General features: G+C 36.6%; 1 protein-coding gene across 4 annotated transcripts in view; it reads left to right on the top strand.

The window, feature by feature from the left end:
• The window catches only part of NUP58 (nucleoporin 58), a 34058-nt gene extending 12014 nt beyond the window's left edge, over positions 1-22044 (top strand). Inside the window, exons 6-15 of one of the 4 annotated variants that reach the window (XM_055542523.1) lie at positions 633-657; positions 1640-1705; positions 2048-2222; positions 2866-2945; positions 4975-5093; positions 5449-5531; positions 7619-7820; positions 13205-13303; positions 14847-14942; positions 16364-18466. In XM_055542523.1, the coding sequence (XP_055398498.1) occupies positions 633-657; positions 1640-1705; positions 2048-2222; positions 2866-2945; positions 4975-5093; positions 5449-5531; positions 7619-7820; positions 13205-13303; positions 14847-14942; positions 16364-16533 (1115 nt within the window). In that variant the 3' untranslated portion in view covers positions 16534-18466. Of the gene's footprint in view, positions 1-632; positions 658-1639; positions 1706-2047; positions 2223-2865; positions 2946-4974; positions 5094-5448; positions 5532-7618; positions 7821-12110; positions 12611-13204; positions 13304-14846; positions 14943-16363; positions 18467-21662 lie in introns of those variants that run through there. The other 3 variants (XM_055542525.1, XM_055542526.1, XM_055542527.1) reach the window with 3 other exon arrangements.
• The last annotated feature ends 402 nt before the right edge of the window (positions 22045-22446 follow it).

Here is a 22446-nt window from a genome sequence, read left to right as displayed (position 1 = left end):
AATGCATGAAGCTGTAGGATACTCAGTGTCCTATGTCTGTATGGAATTTTTTAATTGGACATGGATTTTATTATTAGAAGATAATATTATAGGGTGAATTACTATCTTAAAAGTTGATAAAATCCTTTTAACCTTAGAAGATTTGGATTTATTTTTCTTTGAATGAAAAATTTTAAACACAAGGTCCTATCTTGTTTTTACTTAATTTTCTTTGTAGTAATTCCATAATTCAAAAATAGCCTTAGATGTTTTAGCAGCTTAGTTTTTTACTCAGATGGAACAGCCTGATAATAGGGCCTTAAAAAAGTGTCAAATAAAGCTCTCAGGAGTTAAACTCCTCAGCAAGATTTTTCAGGGAAGATAGATGAAAAAGGAAGATTCTTTCCCTTGAAAGAAATACTTGCAAATCAGCTGCATAACTGTTTATATGTACATAAAAACAGTTATATATATGTCTGTAACATGCTGTGATTAGAGTGTGACAAGTCATGATATCACATACTGTTTAAGAAGCAGTCTAAGAAATCCTTAACCATTTCTACTTTTATCTTAGTTTGTGTTAACTTAAAACTTGTATTTGGAATACACTGATAAATAGCATATTTTTACACGAAGCTTTTTCAATTTTCTAGGTGATAAAACAGGAACAAGACCAGAGTAAGTTTACAATTTGACTTCTAAAATATTTTAATTAAAGAGTTTTACTTATTAAACTGTGGGCAAATGGTATGGTTGGAAGTAAATGGAACCATACACGCATTTAGAAGAAAAATTATTTTGAAGTTTTTGTGACAAAGTAATAAACATAGGCTGTGGAGAGATTGTGAAAGGTAAGATATTTGAGAAAATTATAACTATTTCTTTCTACGAAGTAGTTGGCCTTTCATCAAATAATAAAAACAAACACAAATATATGTAAAGTGTCTCTCTGCCTTCTTATAAGTATTGAACAACTCATGGAACTTTACTCTTGGACCACTTTTTATTTATATATACAAATTAAACATGTGTATGTACCTTTTATTTTATATGTAAATTGCTGTGCCAGCACCATTCACTTCCTGCTGTTGAAGAGGGAGAAGGCCTCCATGTACTTTATGTGTATGTTTGAAGAGTTTCATTTATTCCTGTCTTTGTTAAGTAGTCGTGATTCCTTTCAGCTACCCCCAGGTCTTATTTTGTTGAAGAACAGATTGAAGTTAGAAAATAATAAAGTAAAAGTATTGTGAGCATCTCACTGTGAGAAGTTCGGCAGGCTTTCTTTCTTTAATGAATGCTATAATATTTTTGAACTGAACGAAATGTCAGTCCTGGGATTTTTGAGCTGGAGAAACTTAGTTTAATATCTCATCCCACCTGCAGTATTCTCTGATTTTGTTCTGAAACATTTAGTCAAATGCATCTATGTGTACTTGTAACAGATACCAATCTTCTTAGAACAGAAACCTCCATGTCAGTTGAATTGTTAGTTATTGTGTAGGTTTATTACTCTTTATAAGGAACTTTAAAATCATCCAGGAAGGCTATAAATAAGGAACATTTGCTCTGTTTTTCACATGCTTTAACACACACTGTAGTAGAATTCAACTGCCAGGTTCTTATGATCTCGGGTGTTAATGGCCTGTGGCATCTTTCTCAGGGACAGTAAAGCACTGAAGGATGAGACTCTGCCTGCTGTCATCTGCCAGGACGTTGACAACCTCCAGTACGTGCATCAGGTGTCATCAGGAGCTGAGTCAGACTCCAACGTGGTGGTGGTGGGGGGTGGCTGTGGATTTCAGGGGGACCATCTCCTCCTCCTCCTGAGCATTTAAACTTGGGGAACATTGGAATGCCTGTAGAAGTTAAAGAAGCAGAGCAATTGAATGAAGGAAATAAAGGAATTAAAATTCTGTAACTGCCATTCTCTGAACTGTAGATGACTTTTTTAATAGTTGCTTCTCAAAACACTCAGACTTAAAACTCTGACCTACATGTGGTAAATGTACTTTTTTTCTGTAGAAAATCAAAGGTGTATTTTTTTTTAAACTCAGTTTCCTTTTTTTAGGAAATTTGTGAAGGAACAAAAACAGGTTCAAGAAGAAATTAGTAGAATGTCTTCAAAAGCAATGCTTAAAGTCCAGGAAGATATTAAAGCTCTGAAGCAGCTTTTGTCACTGGCTGCCAGTGGATTGCAGAGGAACACGCTCAATATTGACAAACTGAAAATAGAAACCGCTCAGGTAAGCTTGAGTGTCATTTTGTTATAGTGTTTTTCATTTGTTTGTTTGTTTGTTTTTTAAATAGAAATAGGTCTTTTTAAAATTATGAAGTTTCATGCATAAGAAAACCACATAGCACATGTACTTCTAAATTACTGTAATAGTTACTGGTTTTTATTGAGTGCTTACTTGGTATGAAGCGGTATTCTAAGCAATCTAGGTATATTAACCCAGTGATTTTCCACAGTAGCCCCATGAGGTGACATTGGTTAGAGAAGTAGAACCTGCAGCGAGGGGCCTGGTGCACAGTGTGTGCTGCTGCTGTCACCATCCTCAGGTTATTTACCTTGTGTTGTGTACGGCAGTGTTCTCTATGGTTGTGTAGTACAGGTTTTAAAATAGTAATGTCTGTATCTATGGATGAATAAACTTCATGAATCCTACATAAATCCATAGTTTAAGATAGACCAGCAGCTCATTTTATATTTATTATGAAATTTGTTCATGGAACTATAGTTTGTCCTGCCTGAAAGGAGCTTTAGTCATGATATGTTCTCACAGCATATGAAGCTCTGAAGAGTGGTTTTGTTGAAATCCTGAGATGGTTGGTATTTTCAGCCTGACTTAACTGGCTTTTTCTTTTTTAAAACCTCTGTTATATTAGGAGTTAAAAAATGCTGAAATAGCTTTAAGAACCCAGAAAACACCACCTGGATTGCAACATGAAAATACAGCTCCTGCTGAGTAAGTTAAATAAATGTTTGTCTTTAAAACAGCAGAACAGTAAAAACAGTATACAGGCCATGGATTTCTTAGTTCACTTTTTAGCAAAGTGCGTTTGCTAAAAAGTGGCAAACTGGGTACTTTGTGTGAATTTTTAAAATTTAATTCTCATAATAATTCTGAGAAAGTATATCACCCCCATTTTACTGAAGGGTAAGTAAAAGCTAAGGTCGAGCTTTTAAGCACTCGTCTGCAGTTGCACTTCATATTGCTTACAGGGTCTGTTCCACTTGATTACGTTGTGCAAATAATAGAAACTTATGATTATACCATAAGTACTTTCAGTTTAAAAATATTTTTATGATAGTCTCTTCCTTAAACAGGGCATACTAAGTGTAGTTTAACCCTTTTATTTATTTCCATAAATTTATTTGTATCCATAACTTTTATTGCCTACATAACAATATTCAGGAAGAAAAATTGTGAAGTGTAGATAAGCAGCTTGAAAAATCCACCTGTACCCAGCTTGTATATTCATCTAGTTTCCATACATGTGATATTTATCTTGTTGTCTGTTTCCATATCCTTTTGTGTTATGCAAGATGATAATAGTGAACATTGTCAGGTGCTTGCCATACATCACCTGGGTGGCTTGGCTCTTTACTGCTGGATCTGACTTCGCGCAAATCCTCTCCAGCTGTCAGACTCCAGTCTAAGAGATGGGGAGCCTGAGGCACGGAGATGGGGAGTCCTGAGCTTCTGGGTGGGCAGGGTTCGTTGGACTCCTGGTCCCGTATTCCTTTTTTAAGTTTTGTTTTGATTTCAGATTTGCAAAAACATTTCAAGAATAAAACCAAGAATTCTCACATATCTTTCACCCAGATTCTCTGCATGTTAGCATTTTTATTTTGCAGTTGTTTTGTTCTTTGCTGTCCATGTTTTTAAACACATTTCCCATGTGTAGAATTGTTTGTCGAAATGATGCCCTTGAATGCTTGAGTGCTTCAGAGTCTGTTTCTTCAACATAAGGATATTCTCTTTCATAACCACAGTGTAGTGGTCAAACTCAGGCAGTGACAATGATGGTGATACTCCTGTTGCCTTATTCAGATGAGCATGGGGTGAGCTGCTTTGCCGGACTTCCTCAGTATCTTATCCTGCTGTCTTGTTCTTCATGCTGCCATCAGAGCTGATTCTGATGTCATTTTGTTGAATCATGATTTTCCACTGTAAAAGCTTTCACAGTTCCCCATTTCTTATAGAGTCAGTTCCAACTGTGTTTCATGCTATTCAAGGTCTCTTTTTTATCTTTCTAGCATTCTCTGGTTATGTTAATCAGAATAGTAATTGTAATTATATACTTCTGTAGTACCCTGTAGTGTTTTCAGCTTATAAATAGTACTTCCAATTATAATTATAAGAACTCTAAGTATTTGGCTCTAAAATCTGGTTGACAGTTGCACTTTTTAAAAAAAAACTTTTTCTTTTAAATTTTTGACTTAAAGTTGCAATACTGGTAGTATAGTACAGAGAGTTTTCTTCCACTCCTTACCTGTTTCCCTTACTGTTAACATATTGCATAATTTTATATATATAATTATCAAGAAGAGGAAATTCACACTGCTACTGTATTAACCAAAATATAGAATTTACTTGAATTTTACTGTCTTTTCCACTAGTGTACTTTTTCTGTTCTAGGATTCTTTTCACACTTTATTTAGTTGTTATTTCACTTCCAGTCTACAACATTTATTCAGTCTTTTCTTTGATGACCTTGACATTTAAAAAAAAATATTGTTATTTTGTAGATTATCACTTAATTGAGATTTTTCATGATTGGAGTAAGGATATGCATCTATTTTTGATACCTTGATAACTTACAAATTTGAGATTTTGTTTTGGTAATACTTGTGTCACTTAAAGATATATTGTGTCATCAGACTAATTCAAAGGCCATACTTAAACAGAGGCCTGTTTTTGTTGGAGTTTTGAATATGAAGGAAGCAGTGTTTTTACAACGTGGTCTGACTTGGTAAATGTTCTCGTGTAGCTACTTCAGGATCCTGGTTCAGCAGTTTGAGGTGCAGCTCCAGCAGTACAGACAGCAGATTGAGGAGCTGGAGAACCATCTAGCCACCCAAGCGAACAATTCACACATCACCCCACAAGGTAACATGCTTTCTGTGGTCATTTTTTTAATAGTGCTTTACTAGTCTTAAGCTGCCATAAGACAGTTTCCTTTAAAGTCATTGATTAGATCTTTATTTCTTACAAATATAAAATGCTATTATGAACGATTATGATATAATGGGCAGATGTCCTGGGGCCCACCTCCCCCGGATTACTGATAGAGAGAAGTCCTTCTGTCAGTCTGCTCTGCTGTCTTCTCTCTTCCTTGGAAGTATTGGTGTAATTTTTTTCATCCCACACGTTAACTGTACCAAGAAATGGACTCAAGTAATAGAAGAATATTATTGATTGTGTTATATATGTATTTGTGTGATAATATGATTTTCTTTTATAGATTTGTCAATGGCTATGCAGAAAATTTATCAAACATTTGTAGCTTTAGCTGCACAGCTTCAGTCTATTCATGAAAATGTGAAGGTGAGTTCTCATTCCGTATTCATTTATCTGGACATCTGCACCAAGTGAAGTATTTGTTCATTTGCAGGACAAAAGTGTCCATGCTCATCACAGAAATAGCTCAAATTACTTGTAAGTGAAAAAGACCAACTCTGAAATAATCTATAATATGCCCAGACACAACCGGGCAAGTGTTCTGTGCAGTGTGTTAACTTTTCATCAGCTTATTGTAAATGACTTTCCACATTCATACATGTACTTGTTTGCCATTGTTTTAGTAGTTAAGCAGGATTTTGTTGCATGTATGTGCAGTTTGTTTAACCCATTGTCTTTTGTTGGACATTTTGGTTATTTCCATCTCTTATAGCACTATAGAAGGTAAACATTCTTAGTAGCAGAATCATTTCCCACTGCTTGAATTTTATGTATGTTTTAAGTGTTTATTGGACCCTTCATAAAAAAAACTTGCTAACATTTGTCCCTTCTAAACACAGGAAAATGTATTTATCAAAGAATAAAGATAAAAAATTTGTCACTGAATATTTTGAGTATTGTGTAATATATTCATTTTTAAAAATTACTCGAGCAAAATAAATATAGGTATACTTTACCAATCAAGCAAATATAATTGGTCTTTCTTGGATTTATATATGGTCAGAGAAAACCTTTAAAATTCAAAGCATCCAAACTTGAATCTAGATAAATTCTTAACTGTATAGATGAGAATTTCATGGAGATTACCAGTGTTTCCATTTTTATTCTGATGCATGGTGATAGAATTTTTTAAAGTTAACCACTTAAATCATACTATTTTTGAAGTGATAGCATAGTTCAGACCTTTTGCTTTGATTGATTAAAAATTTTAAGCCAAATCTTTAAAATAACTTAATTTTTAAAAAATAATTTTAAAGGAGGAATTTTTATTAAATTCTCTTGAAACTTTGTAATAAGTGTTTAGTTTTTTAAAATGCTGAAGGTGGTTCTATCTTGGCACTTTGAAGTCTGTGTTGTGCAGATGTTTTTCTTTCTTGTCTTATTATCAAAGTTTTCAAATATATAAAAAGCAGTATAAAGCTGATTTATTTAAGCTAAACTCTTAAGGAAAGTATTTAATAATTCCAGGGTGAAACAGAATCATTCCTATTCATAGCCTTAATTAAGGAAGATGTTGTTTTGGGTAATCCTACCCATTTTATGAACTTGGTAATTTTTTCTTGGGCTTCCCTGATAGCTCAGTTAGTAAAGAATCCGCCTGCAACAAAGGAGACCCTGGTTCAATACCTGGGTCAGTAAGATCTGCTGGAGAAGGGATAGGCTTTACCCACTCCAGTATTCCTGGGCTTCTCTTGTGGCTCAGCTGATAATCTGCTTGCAGTGCGAGAGACCTGGGAAGATCCCGTGAAAAAGGGAAAGGCTACCCACTCCAGTATTCTCTCCTGGAGAATTGCATGGACTGTATAGTCCATGAGGTTGTGAAGAGTCAGACACGACTGAGCGACTTTCACTTTCACCATGTTATTCTCACTGTAAAATAATCAAACAGTATTGATAAAGTATACCCTCCAAGCTCTCTTTGCTTTGGTGACATTTTAATATGTGTCACCTGCACCTTTTAAAAGGTATTTAACATATATTTTATATATATATATATATATGCATATATATGTATTTAGTAAGCTTTTTTTTTTTAAAGCTGTTTACATCTAAGTTATCCAAAGGTTGGCCATTAAAGGGGAAATTGTCATGGAAAATTAGAATATTTAAAACGGAATTTTAGATACTACTCTGCTTGTCTGCAAGCTCTCTAACTTAAAGAGTGCCTCAGGAACCAGAATATGCAGGCAGTTGATTGTAAAGACATATGACTAAAAGCAGGAAGACAGTGTACAAAGGTGTGGTAGAACTCTCAAATTCACCACTTCCCACACCATGCATATGCTGGTGCTCAAGTGCTATCATAACTTGGCATTGGCAAGTTAGATGAAGTATATAATGCTGGCAGTGTTTTTGATCTGTCTTTGCTAATTTGTTGCATGGTTATATTCACTCTCATATTGTCAGAGTCAGCACAAGACATGATTAACATGTTCTATTTTTCATTCCTGTAGGTGCTGAAAGAACAGTACCTTGGCTACAGGAAAATGTTCTTGGGAGATGCTGTGGATGTGTTTGAAGCCAGGCGAGCAGAAGCCAAGAAGTGGCAGAACGCACCCCGAGTCACTACTGGACCCACCCCCTTCAGCAACATGCCAAACGCAGCAGCCGTTGCCATGGCTGCAACTCTTACACAGCAGCAGCAGCCTGCTACAGGTCTGAATGCATTCAAGTTATAGCTTCTTACTGTTAAAGTGCAGAACACTGATGTGCATTTTTATGAGTCTTCCTTTTGTGTTAGCACTGAAGAAATTTCTGAGTAACTGTTCCAGTACAGTCTAAAAATTGTGATGGACACAATTATAAACATATACCTGATAAAAACACAGGGTAGTCTTAGCAATAATTAATTATACATCAATTAGATACTGAATATTGTGAATTTACTTCATGTTATTTGCTGTGTTGCTATAAATGCCCTTTAGAACATGGTGTTTCACTACTGAATTACATTTAAGAACCGATTCTAAATTTGTGACTGTATCGTATATTGTTTTAAAGTCAGAGGTAAAGTAGCCAGAGGTTGCATTCTTCTCTCTGTGATGCTGACAGGCGGTGTGTTCTCACGTGCAATGGTTACAGAATGCCCATACTCAGGATGAAGTATGTCTTTTTTGACTGAAGGTGTGTTGAGAGCAGTAGGTTTGTATAATGACTGGAAACAGAACAGACCTTCTTAACCAAATTTAGAAGAAGGTACATGCTGGAATTGTTCATACCTTTTAAAATGAACAGAACAGTGGCAAGAGCAGGAAAAAGATGTTTTGAATTGCTCTGGATTGTGCATGAGGTATGTGCTGGAAGGAGCAGATGAAATACCTGGGGAGATACTGGAAAGCAGATAATTGTAGTCCTTGGTTTAATTTCACTTCCTATGAGAGAGACATTTCTGTGGTCCAGTTCTGCATGTTTAGTTTGGTCCTGGGTCTTTCAGAGATGATTGTCTTTTTATTTCTGCAGTCCCTGTTTTGTCAGGCTTGAAGTGTGACATATAGAAATAGTCTTAATGGATACTGATATTTTTTACTCATTCATACATTTTTGAATAGTGCTTATGAGTTACTTTGTAGCTTGTGTCTTTCTGAGAGTTCCATAGAGTCCAGTAGTAAGTTACAGTGTGCAAAAGCAAAAAATGTGCACGTCTAGATTGCATTCAGGCTGCCTCTGCAGGGGAAGCATTCTCTGGGTTTTACTGTTGGCAATTTAAAAAATTGTTCTTCACACTTAGAGATGACAGAGTTGACTTAACCATCAGTAAATGGCTGATAATGGCTTTATGTCAAATCCCCCATGTTCCGTGGCTGGACCCGTGTGGACAGTGGCCCACATAGGCACTGTGTAGTAGTTCTCCAGCTGGCTGGGGTGTAGGACTGCATTATTATATTACAGAGGGAAGAAGTCATTGTGGCATTGGTTCCCAGCGGGTCATTGTGGGCTAGAAATCGAATCAGCCCTGTACTGGTGCCTTCAGTTCTCCTGATGATTTATTTAACCAGCTCATCAAACTAACTGTAGTACCAGTTTACTTTTCAGAGCAAATATTGATTCTAAAATAGACCAGAGAAAGCAGGACTTGGTTAGGTATTCTTTAAACGTAAGAGATTTCTATTCTAATCAGTAAAACTGGAGAAAAGTCAGTTATCTAAGCTGTTACGCTATAACGGAATTATGTTCTGTGGTGTACGCTAAAATAGAGGTAAAGTCACCTGTTGGATTTTTGTTTTATATACTTTCTTATGTAGGCAGTCTTGAGAAGTTTGTAGGTTTCCTTGCATACGTTTTGGGCTTAGAAAGATACTTGTTCCTAGGAAGATACTTGTTCTTTCTTTGAGTGCCTCCTCTGTGCCAGACTCCAGGGTTAGCAAGGTAAACAGTAGAGATGCGGTCTGTGCTCTCTGTAGTGGTGGAAAATATTACCTTACTTTACAGGAACCATCCTGAAGCACCCTTTGCTCATGTGCTTGGGTTCTTTCAGACCTTTGCCAGGCTTTGGGGACACTGACTGCCTTGTACCTTCCCTGCATTTGTGAAGCCCATCTAGGGCTTTCTGATCAGGTGGCAGGAATTGTAATTTATTAACCTAAACAGTCTTACAGTGTTTTCATTTTGCATTGTATGGATTTTTGGACTGAGAAGCTGAACAATAGTGATCATTTTGTGCTGTCTTCTTGGTTCCCTCTTGTTTCTCTGAGGGTCTCCATGCTCCGTGGCCCATCCTTTTATGCCTGTCCAGGTCAGTCAGGATCCGCTGCTTTAGTCGTGTCACCCACCACTGGAGTGAGACTGAGCAGCTGTTAGATGCACGCAGCCCATTAGAAATGCCCTCTTTATTGCATTGCGCTTTGTACCTGCGTCTTGTCCCTTATGTACTGTGACTGGTGAAATCTTTAAGTGCCAGTAACAGAATTTAAAGACCACCTAGATGAAGCTGGGTGAGGCTTGTATGCTGTTTTTAGTCAACCCTGTTGGTCTGTGCAAGGTTTGAGTTGTTGGGGGGCTTTGCTTCTGTTTGCATATAGGTTCTTGACTTTATTAATGTAAAAAAAAGCAGGCTGCTACCTTCTGAAGGTGCATTCTGTGTAGTCTTTCTTGGAGGTGGAAGTATGGACGTAAGTGACTTCATGATCCTCCTTCAATGTCTTTTAATGAAAAAAAAAATATAATAGACCTAAGGCCTGTGTGATTTATGGTTATTGCTTCTGAAAACTGAAGAGAATTGATGACAAACTCCGCAGGCTATTTATGTATGAAATTAACTTCGTATGTGGATAGATTACATGCTGGCAGATCTGGAGCACACTGTTCACCTTGCTTCTGAAGCCTCTTAAAAAGCTTAAGACGTCGACATTAGGCTTTTCAGTGTAATTTTTACTTAGGATAGATTGTTTTAAGCTAATGAACTGGGAATAAGTTTTGCTGTTGTGTTTTGATGCTTTTAAAAGTTCTTGGTGTTTACATAAAAAGACTTTTCTCATGTGACTTAACTGCTGTTTTTAAGGAGAGCTGAGACATTTTGTTAGGAGTTCCTACTTTCTAGCTTTTAGTGTAGGTTTGGACATTTAAGGTGTATTGCTAAATAGGAAACTTCTTCCTTTGAGTTTCTTGTGGTTTTACAATTTTGTTGTATGTAATAACCAAAGGAGCATTCCCCACTAAATCAATGAGTAAAAATTTTCAAACGGGGGGGAAAAACAGTTTTTGTTTTTTAACAAAAATTATTACTTTAAAAGATAATGATTTAGGAATAACCATCCTAATTACGTTAGGTATTTTGAATGATCATTGAAAATTATAATTAAAAAAATTTAGCACTTTAGTCCTTTTCCTGTGAATTCAGTTTTACTTTTAAGAAAGTAGAATTTATCCTGAAAAATATGAATTAAAGTGCTAACTTGATTTTGTTATGTGTGAATATATTATACAGTAACTTTTGTAAAATGTTACTCTACATGAAGGTTTCACTTTGGGCAATCACTGGGATATGTTACTACTAACTGGGTATTATTTATGGAACTAAGAGCCTCTCGTTGAATGACTAATGACTATTCAGATTTTGAGACAGATTTCTTGAATTGTTTACGTAATCTTTGCCTGAAGGATGTAGATTCTGCTTTCTAATAGTGAAACTAATTTATATGGTGGCCAGAGTGTAATATATGCTAATACTTTGGCATGGGAGATATTTATCATGAGTTTTTACTATTAAAAAATGTTATACATTTGCCTACTAGTTTTATAAATGATGTTGCCTTCAGAATTTGTGTGAAGGTACAAAACTCAAAATATCATGTACCTGTTGTGCAATGGAAAGTCTTGTCATTCTTAGAGTTCTTGATTACCTATATCCTGAATATTAATGATTAGAGTTGCTCTTAAAAGCAGACCCGCACACAACGAAAAGCATGTTATGTGAGTAACTCTTGGGACTTGTAGGGCTGAGGGCTGTGGTGTATATTATGCTCTAGGGTCTTCCACCAGCAGTGCCTCCTATGAACACGTGACACTTAAGTCTCTCAATGTTAAAGAAACTGGACGTGTGTTTTCTACATAATACTTCTGTTAGAAATAAGAAGGTAATATGCTTAGTTTCTTTTTCATATAGTAACATTTTACAAAAGAGCTGCTAGGCAGGTATTTTATTCTCAAGTTGATCTCAAACTGGATGTAAAAATTTAAATCTTTTCTAATTTATTTTTTAATAGTAGTGTAAGAACTCTGGCTACTGTTGGTGTTTCTTTATTTTCTGGGTAGAAGCTATTTGGAAAGTCCAGTTTCTGTCCCAGTGTAGCAAAATGTAGTTTCTTAGTTTCTTTTTTCTTCTTTCTTTAATGTTTTATAATTTTACACTACCTTTTTGAATAAAGAAACCTCATTCTTCATTGAACAACTTGAAGGCTTTGATTTCTTTAAGAAGTCTAAATATCAGTTTGTATGTTACTTTGGCAGTTCCCTCAACTTTGAGATGCACTGATCACTGTGCTTGAAAAAGACAAGACTGAAGATTGTACTATGAAATTTATCAAATAATTTTCATAAATTATCAAATGAGAGATTTTTAGATTTTTGTATTCTGCTTAGTTTAAAAAAAAAGTAGTTAAAAAAGAGAGGCTAGTAAGTTTGATGCTATTCTTGCCAAACAAACTCAGCCAAAATCTTTAACAAATGGGAAAAGGATGACTTAATCGTTTTGCATCTGAGTACATTTTCCAAAATGTTGAGAAGAAACTTCTGAATTGAAATCTTGAATGTATTGAATCTGTCAAGGTACACAGCAGTGCCTTTGTAAATGTTCATTCTCTATCTTATTTAATCAGGTGATAAGTGGTGTGATGTAGCAGAGCCTAATAGTAGAACTCAGTTATCACTTTTTGTGAACAAGTTGGAATTGTCATGTTACTGTGTAATTGATTTGCTTTAAAATGAACAATAAATTTAATAAAATAAAACATTGTCTTGTTTTTTATCTATTTATTTATATCATTTATATTTTCTGTAAGAAATCCTGCCTAGTTTTTGGTACTTACACTTATGAAGTAACATGATGGTTTTGCATGTTAGTGTCAGTCTCTTTTGATCAATTGGGACTTGACTCTAACAGTAAGGAGCTTATTTTAAAAAGAAAAAAAGTAAAAACCTTTACTGATTACAGCAACTAATCTTAACAGAAAACAACTGGGGAGATCTAAAATCATTCTAGAAGTGAAACTAAAAGAACTATAATTTACAATACATTAAAGATTTCAAATTATTTAGTAGGTTAAACTAACACTCTTTTCGTATGGTAAGCCTCTTTTGTCTTAAGTGTGAACAAGTTAATTTTTTTTTTTAATTTATTTTTGAATAGGTAAATCTGCTGGGACAGATAAATTAGGCTGGGGAGACATCCTGAAAACTAAGTTTTAGCAAATAGAATTTGTTAAAAATAATGACTGTTCATTTTAAAATTAATTTCATAAAGAAATTTAATCTTGAAAGAGTAAGGCAAATTTGTTTTTTTTTCCCCCCCATTTTTTTTTTTTTTTTTTTTTTTTTTATACCAGGGCCACAGCCATCTCTGGGAGTTAGTTTTGGAGCGCCATTCGGCTCAGGTATTGGCACTGGCTTGCAGTCAAGTGGCCTAGGTTCTTCAAACCTTGGAGGTACACTTTAACTTTTCTCGTATTGCATTGCACTATGATACATTCGAATTGCTACTAGCCTGTAAAAACCTCTAAGAGGATCTGCTCTTTGGGAAGTTAAGGTTCTATCTGGCCAGAAAAAAAAGGATTCTCTAAACATATCAGTGCTTTCTAAAATTACTAAATCTAGAATTTTAAAAATCATTTCATCTCTGTGAATAGTAAATATAAAAATGTATTAAAATCAAATGGTAAGGGTGTTCATATTTTCAAAGCAATATGCTAAAATGTGAACTTGAAAATTGCTTATTTTTATTAAATTAACTTTAAAAAGTTAGTTGGAATTCAAACTACTTCTGGACAGACATTCTCCTAATCATCTTTCTTTTCTGAAAATGCAGCTCTTTAAATGGGGAAATAATTGTATCATAAATTGAACAGCCCAACTCTGTCCATTTCTAAGCACTTTTGGCCTATTTGCCTTTGTGTATACTTCTATACATAAGCAACTAAGTTTATTTCAGTAGTTTTTATAACATAACTAGTAAGGTAAGTCTTCTGCAAAATATGCTGAAGTACAAATGCATTCCCAGTTCTCTGGTGTGGGTAATTGTAGGTTGATTGTATTTTGACAGGTGCATTGTCATGTAATGAGTATTGCCATTAGAATATATCATCATAAGAGGCGAAGCCTGTTAGCTATATGGTTATGTAATATATTAGACTGTGTTAGGAATTACTAGAATTAATGGCAGATAGCATTATTCCTGTGGTTTGTATTCCAGTTTGTCACCATATTTCATAGAGTTACAGGCAATAATACTATCAAACTCAATAATTTAGATAAACTGTTACAAAGTAGCCGAAGATGATTTTGAATTTCATTTTCTGAGCACTTGAAACAAGTCTTCAAGTAAGTAGCAGACTCTGCTCCAGAACTAATGAACACATGCTCTTTATTTAAGTTGTGACTAATATTGTTAAGGGAGAAACCACGCTGCCCCTACTCCCAGTTTCTCAGTGTTGCATTGCTGGTAATGTTGCAAGAGCCTGTTCTTCCTGCGTAGAATTAGTGACTGACTCTCATGTGGTCATGCACTTTCCCAGTGCTGAACTTAAATGAAAGTGTTTTTTTAAAAAGGAAAATAAAATTACTATGCGATACATTGTATTTAAATTGTTGTGCATGTGCTTATTTATGAATTTAGTCTTTTTTCTTTCCAAAATGAAATAACCCCTATAGATAACATGTATATGTGTTTGAGGAAAGTCATACTTGGATGGTCACTGAAATTTCTAGCCTGTTTGGGAGAGAAAGTACCATTCTTATTTTTTTATGGCTTTGTTCTTTAAAAATTACTGAGGGGTTGTAAGCTTAGTCTAAACAGATGTAAATGTTTTGTTTGAGAATTGATCTAGTTCTCCCAGAAGCCTTAGACAAAAGGGTAAATAGCAGACCTCCTCAGTAGGGCCGTGGTTTTCAACACTGTTTATTGTTGGTGTGGCTTGTCAGTATCCTTCACCTGTGTTTTACCTCCATGTGTCTCTCTATCACCCCCACTAGGCTTTGGAGCTAGCTCTGGTTTTGGATGCAGCACCACAGGGGCCTCCACATTTGGATTTGGAACAACAAATAAACCCTCAGGAAGTCTTAGTGCAGGTTTGTGTGTTTTAGCCTGAATTTCAGGCCATTAGGTGCATTATTTTGAAAGTATGAGTCTTGTTACTTCCAATATCAAAAAGAGATCCCTGATTCAGTTTCTACCCCTGGATGAAGCCTACAAGCCTGATATTCATATAGCTTTCTCTCATATGCTAAAGGTCAGGTTAGTAGAACCTTTCTAACAGCTTAAGTTTGATACAATAAATAATAACATATGCTGTTAATGCTGTAGACATTATTTTGAATCCTAAGACTAGCTTTATGCTTAAACAGTTTTTCATTATTACAAAAATAAACCCACTGTGAGTTTTAACCCAGTTTTTATCATTATTCATTCAGGAGAATAGTTGTTCTCCTGAGGAGATACCGTTACATAAGTTATACATTGTTTAGTTGCATGTCCCTCTGATTTTAAGAATACCAGTCCTACAAATGATGATTAATTGAATGCTTTGCTTTTGAAGTAGGTATAATCTTTTGACACTTCTAGTAGAGAATTCCAAATTCCATCTGCTTTCGCATTTTTTCTATATTTATAAATAATGACTTGTTATATTTTATTTCCTTTTTTAATTTATTTACTTTTTGTGGTCTCGCAGCACAGCTTGTGGGGTCTTAGTTCCCCAACCAGGGCTGAGCCCAGGTCCTTGGTAGTGAAAGTGTGGTGGATTCCCAAGCACTGGACCACCAGGGAATTCCCAATAATGACATATTTTATTGTACAATGCTTAGGGATTAAAAGCATGCCTAAAATAACAATAATTTAATGTGGATTAACTTTTTAATTGAGGAAATTTTAAGGAAATTCCATTTAAATTAAGTAGTATTTAAAAATCAGTAGTTCTCAGGAAGTAAGATAATAGAATTCAGTGGTATCAGGATTATAATTTAAATATTATTTGCTAACATTAATTAGCTAGGCAGTATTTGAACTTAACTGTGTGAAGGCTCTTATAAAATAGTAACAATTGGTACTGCTCTTCCATGTATTCTTTGTCCTGAAAATTGTGGTTTGAGGCTTTCTTAGAGGACTTAGAATTGCCAGGGTAGGTCCAAAGGTCGGGAAAGTCTCTCCTCTACATTTTGATAAAGTGTATATGGATGGCTAAGGGGGAAGGCACCTTGGCATATTTAATTAACACAAAAGTGACTGCCAACTTGAAGTTTTCTGTTGATTTCAGTTACTTGTGTAAGGTTTCTCTCTTGGCCTGGATCATTCACCTTGTGTCTATAATAGGGCCACTTAGCTGTCAGCTGAATTATTTTCCTGTAAAATTCCATGTTAGAAATTTAGGGCCCTAAGACATTTGCTGTTTTCATGGGTTATATATTCTTTCAGCTAGAGAATTATCCCCATTTTTTACATTTGTTTTTGTGACTTAACTTCTGATATGAATATTTTCTTCCCTAAACATAAGGCTTTGGCAGCTCAAGTACATCTGGGTTTAACTTCAGCAATCCTGGCATCACGGCATCAGCGGGTTTGACATTTGGGGTGTCCAATCCTGCCTCTGCAGGCTTTGGGACAGGAGGACAACTCCTTCAGTTGAAGAAACCTCCAGCTGGAAACAAAAGAGGAAAAAGATAAACCTATGGGTTGATGTGCTGAGAGAACCCATAGCAGCATCATTCATTCTCTGAGTCTATTTTTCTAAAGTTGATGCAGTAAATAAATTGCATCCCAGGAGATTTATAAAGTTTTGATATTTTTCCTTACTTCTGGAATTTTGAACTCTGTTCTTGTTTGCCATGCTAAACAACTTTTCTCTTGTGAATTTGAAACCTAGTTGTATATCTTTCGTTATTTTGATTCTCAGTGTAAGAAATATTCTTATTACATCACTGATTGGTAAAACCTACTACTATTTAACCTAGTGTTTTAGCAATGTTTTTGTTGATAAGGTTTACATTATGTGAATATATGCACATTTGTTTCTTATATGGATGTTATGAACTCTAGGGCCTATATTAGAATCTGTGTTCCTTGACAAAAGGCCTTTTGAACTACACTGCAGGGCATCTTGTGAATATGTATGTAAAATATATACAGGAAAATACACACAACCGTGTGTGCATATGAAATATATATTTACAGACCTACAACTTTTGCCTCAGACTGTTCCCTTTTTCTAAGGGTGTTCCATTTTTCACCTTTTATGCTTCAAATCCTCAGTGCTTGTAGAATGAGGAGCTAGAGGTACCGGGTCTTATAGTTACTTGCTTAAAGACTTAGTGAAATGGTTACTGGTGTAAATATTGGCCAACTCAACAGCATTGCCCCCAGTCTTCCCCGTTTTTGTTTCCACCTTAATCTCAGCAGCTCCTCCTGTCGAAGGCTGCTGTGAGACTGAGCAGACATATCTGTCAACAACTTAACTCCCCTATGTATTCTTATACCCAAGATGAACCTTCAGGAGCATGTTTGAATTCCAGACTGGTGTCTGGGGGCAAAGAGCTTTGGAGCCAAATTGATTCTATGCAGGTGTAGGATGCACTATTATTTTAGTGGAAACTTTTCTAGCTATTCCAATACAGAGTTCTTTCTTACAGGGCTATTGATATTGACACCAAATGGAGTGGCTTATCAGCCTCTTTTATGTCTTAAGTAAGTGCATAATTTGAAATAGAGAAACGGTATATTTTAAGGAAAAAAGTATTCTCTGTAGCAACAGTAAACTATCCCCTGTTTTAACAGTGAACAGAAAGCTCCAGATAATAACACAGAGACATGTCAGGTTGCATCTGTGTATCATTAGTATTAGTGATAGAGAGTGGGTGAAAAAGAGAGCCCTTGGAAAGAGAACTGCCTTAGCCATGATTTCAGACAGAAACCGTTATGTAGACCTATTTATCTTTCAAGTACAGTTTTCAGGTGAGATGCTGAACATGGAATTTCATTGAAAATAGTTTAATTTTTTATATAGAAGGTTTTGTACATAATGTGCATCAAGTGAATATTTTCAGAATCATTTTCACCAAGGCACCTTTTTTTCTAAAATAGGTATTACATACAATATATATACATATATATATATTTTAGTATAATGTTAGTTGGGTTTGACAAAAGTGTTATCAAGTCTGTTTTATTTATCTGCATATATCGATGATTGGCTTTTGGAGTTGAAGTTTTTGCACTTTGATGCATTAAAATAAGGAAAATGCTTTGTTTCTGAGCACTGAAGTTGTTTTTATTTTTTGCATACTTCTCTAATACTGCAGTCCCCAGATCCAAGTTTTGGGGAAGGGTAGGAAAACATGTGTTTAATTAAATACACAATTACAGCAAACTTTTTTTTAAAAAAGGACATTGCATTGTGCTGCAAAAAATCTGGATATTTATATTTCTTGGATTTTTTCTTTGTATTTTACATTTTAATATGTTGACCATTGGGACTTTGTAATGAATCTGTTTGTGACAGGAGTTTAAATGTGTCGTCCCCGTGTTCACTGTGTCCCTACTCTGTCCAGAGCCTGTCATGATGTAAACAATAAACTTTACTGTGTCAGCTGCTTTGAATCTTTATAGGCGTCAGTAGTCGTTCTTAATACATAATTTCCTTATTATTCCTTATTATTTCCTCTTTCATTCTCTGGTTGGTTTTTAGTGTTTTGTTTTCACTGGTTTATACATCTTGCTTTTTTAAAAAACAAAAAAGGCTGAGTACAAGATAGCAAGTACTTCATCACTCGCTTTTGTGTTTGCAAAATTATAAAAACATTTAAAATTATAAACAAAAATACTGAGTGAAAAGTGAAAGTTGCCTTCAACTCCTGGGCCCCAATCTGACTCTCTTCCGCACAGTGTCCACTCTTCGTAGTTTGGTGTGTATCCTTTCAGACCCTTTAAAGAATGCCTTTCAACTTGTATACAGATGTTCGTTCTTTTTCTCTCATTTTCTCACATTTTATTCTCTTAGATCCTTTTCCTTTTTTTTTTTAACAAGTGGCTTAAAGGTCTGTGTATTCCATGACTTGCCTGTCTCTCCTTGAACGGCGAATCAGGGACATCTCTGCACGTCAGTCCATGGAGACTGACTCTTTGCTGACTGACCGTGGCACAGACACTGGGTCATCCGCTCTAGCTGCTCCCTGTTCTTCCCAGTATTTCACTTTTATAGAAAGAGCTGCAGTGAATATCCTTAAACGTGACAGTTGGTGCTCATGTTTAATGCTTCTTTGGGATCGATTCTAGAAGAGGAATTGCTAAGAGAAGCATAGAATGTATGTTTTAATGTCAGACTGCCTTCCATAAATGCTGTATAAACAGATACTCCTGCTCTGTGAGTACCCACTTCCTGTCTGCAGCCCTAGATAACCATCAGTCTTTTAAGTCCCTGTGAGCTTGAGCTTTTTAGCATAAATGTTAGTTATTTGCATATTAATGTAATTGCATATTCATACCCTGTGTCCATTTTATACCAGATGACATGGGAGTTTTTTTCTTAAAGATGTCTGTAGGTAACATAATCTAACATTTTTCTTAGGAGACAAACGACTCCTAGCTGACTTTCTGGGAATCAGCTCGGCTTCAGATCCCTGCCTGGAACCTGTGTGGTCTCTGGCAAGTGTCTCTTTTCGACCTCAGCTTCAGCACCTGCAAAGTGAGGACAGTAAAGACGTGTGGTCGTATGAGGGTTGTGTCTACATGAGGCACCTGGGTACAGTCCCTGACCCTGTAGAGCCTTTTGTTGGGCGACGGCTCTAGGACCTTTAGAATGTATCTATTTCATCAAGTTCAATTTTTTCTTAGGAAAAATACTTTTGGGATTTTTTTATTAGGTTTATACAAATAAAGTCTGTACCTGGGGAGAATCAGTGTCTTTCTGTGTACAGCCTGGTACGTGCATTTGTTAGGTCTTTTCTTTCAGCAAGGTTTTACAGTGTGTGGTAGCTCCCTGATGGTTTCCCCTAACAGCTTCTTAATTCTATTTCTCATTGAGGGTCTTCATCCTACAGTCAGTACAAGGTCATTCACATTATTACAGATGCAGATTAACTGTTCTTTCATGATAATATAGTATGCCCAAGTTAATGTACTACTAATCTCAAATAGGGGCTTCCCAGGTGGCTCAGTGGGAGAGAATCTGCCTGCCAGTGCAGGAGACGTGGGTCTGATCTCTGGGTCAAGAAGATCCACTGGAGAAGAAGATGGCAATCCACTCCAATATTCTTGCCTGGGAATCCCCATAGACAGAGGAGCCTGGTGAGCTACAGTCCAGGGGGTTGCAAGAGTCAGACACAACTTAGCAACTAATCAACAATCTTAAGTAGTGTCTGCAGCAAGAGAATCTGGTGCCTCCAGAAATTTTGCAGTGGGGATATTTCTATGTGGGACATATTCGAGTTGGAACGGTTTATCAGAAGATAGGCAGCATCACCTTCTATGAGCCTTGCTGCAGCCTCACTGGATGAGCCTGGCTGCAGTGTGCCTACTGGAGCACACACCACAAGGTGTTACTCGGTAACATTACTGCGTAATGTGGGCCAGTGTCCTGGAAGCACCAGGGAGTGCAAATCTGAATCTCACTCACACTCATGTCTTACTTGTATGTAGTCTGTTACGGGCAGCGCACTCAGAACTTTATATACTCGACCTTGTATGGCCTCGTTATTTCTCTCAAAAGCAGAAATCTTCCGTGTCTAGATAAAGGAACAGGGTTAGATTAAGCAGCTTCCACAAGGTCACACGGCTGTTTAAGTCCTGGAGCTGGGGATTTTCTGTGATACAGGATTTTCATGTCCATCCTTTCCATAACACTAAAGGTCATGTGATGATTTTTACAGTGGGCTTACACACCTGCAATAGACTAGATCACGGCAGGTGAGGTGAGAACAAAGGTCTCTGGGCTCGTGAACGTGATCATGTGTGGGGTCTAAGGAGTGTTCTGAAAACATGGGAGTGCTTCACAGCCTGACCTGTACTCCCACCCACCCCTTGGGACACCCTTGCACACCACGGCCCTTCTAGGACACCATGTCCCTTCCACCACTCGGCTTGTGCACCAGCCATTTCTGTGAAAGTGAAAGTCACTCGGTCACGTTCAACGACTCTTTGCGACCCCATGGACTATACAGTCCATGGAATTCTCCAGGCCAGAATACTGTAGTGGGTAGACTTTGTCCCTTCTCCAGAGGATCTTCCCAGCCCAGGGATGGAACCCAGGTCTCCCACATGGTGTGGAGTAAATGTTGGCCTTTCAGTGCCATCTTTTCTCACCCTGAACACATACCTCCAGTCCACGTAGACTTTGGGTCTCAGGGTGCAGGCTTCCTTACATGGTTTCCTTGATGGGTCTGTTTGTCTCCCACTTTAGATTGAGTAGTCCCAGAACAGGAACCCTGTCTTCTATTGTTTCGGTTTGGTGTTGTATCATCAATACTTACCATCTAATTGAATTTCATAAATAACCTCTGAATTAAGTAATTAGTGCAGTGGGGAAAGGTTAGTTAATTTGGTGACCCATTGCCAACCTTTCTCTGGACTTTGGAACCATGCTGCTGGTGTAGAATTTTGCTCCACCACTTAGTAGGTGTGTGATCTTTGTGAGGTTTAACATCTTTGTGTCTCTTTAGTAAAACAGTGAGCACTACTGATGTTCCAGGTTGACTGTGCAGACTAAAATGAGTTAACTTAGGTAAGATGAAAGCTAAGCATGTAATAAGTAGTATCTACATGTGTCCTAGTACAGTCTAAACTATTTTTTCTTTTTCTCTCAGGCAGCAAATCACAGGTTTTAACTGGATTTCGAAAACCCAGTATGACAGAAGTCAATGAGCTAGGAAGAAAAATCCAGTTCTGAGCAGGCACTGAGTCAGCACATGTCTACTTTGCAAGAAACTTCCAATTGTCTTCTTGGGAATCTCATTTGTCATAGAGTGAGTTTGGTCAAGATTTTTAGAATTTAGGAAAGAAAGCTCGCCCCTGTTGTTTAAGGACAACCTAATGGATTATATACCAGATCCTAGGAGTGTTTAAAGCAATTGCAAGCAGCATGCTAATCCAGTGTATGCAAGGAGTAGAGGAAAATTCACAGATGAAACAGGGAAAGCTGATCCAAAAGGTAACAGGCCAAGTACAGTGAATAAAATGTTTGTAACTTTAATTACGCAACTCATACTATTTTTTAAAAAGAGCTTCATGGAGGTATAATTTACATACCATAAAGTGAATGAAGGGTGCATTTCAGTGGTTTTTAGTGTATGGACAAAGTTGGGCAATATCACAGTCTAATGTCAGAACACATGGGTGTGTGTGCTCAGTCGCTCAGTCGTGTCACACTCTCAGTGACCCCATGGACTGCAGCCCACCAGGCTCCTCTGTCCATGGGATTTCCCAGGCAAGAATCCTGGAATGGGTTGTTGCCATTTCCTACTCCAGGGTGTCTTTCCGATGCAGGGAAGTCCTGGGGTCTTTACTGCACCTGAACATTTTTGCCACCCCAGAGAATCCCCATATACATTAGCAGTCACTTACCATCACCACCACCCCAAGCACTCGGGA

This window comes from Bubalus kerabau, chromosome 12, assembly GCF_029407905.1.
Source record: "Bubalus kerabau isolate K-KA32 ecotype Philippines breed swamp buffalo chromosome 12, PCC_UOA_SB_1v2, whole genome shotgun sequence".
Lineage (NCBI taxonomy): Eukaryota > Metazoa > Chordata > Mammalia > Artiodactyla > Bovidae > Bubalus > Bubalus kerabau.
Note: the sequence above shows the minus strand (reverse complement) of the source record. Positions and strands in the feature narration are given on the sequence as shown.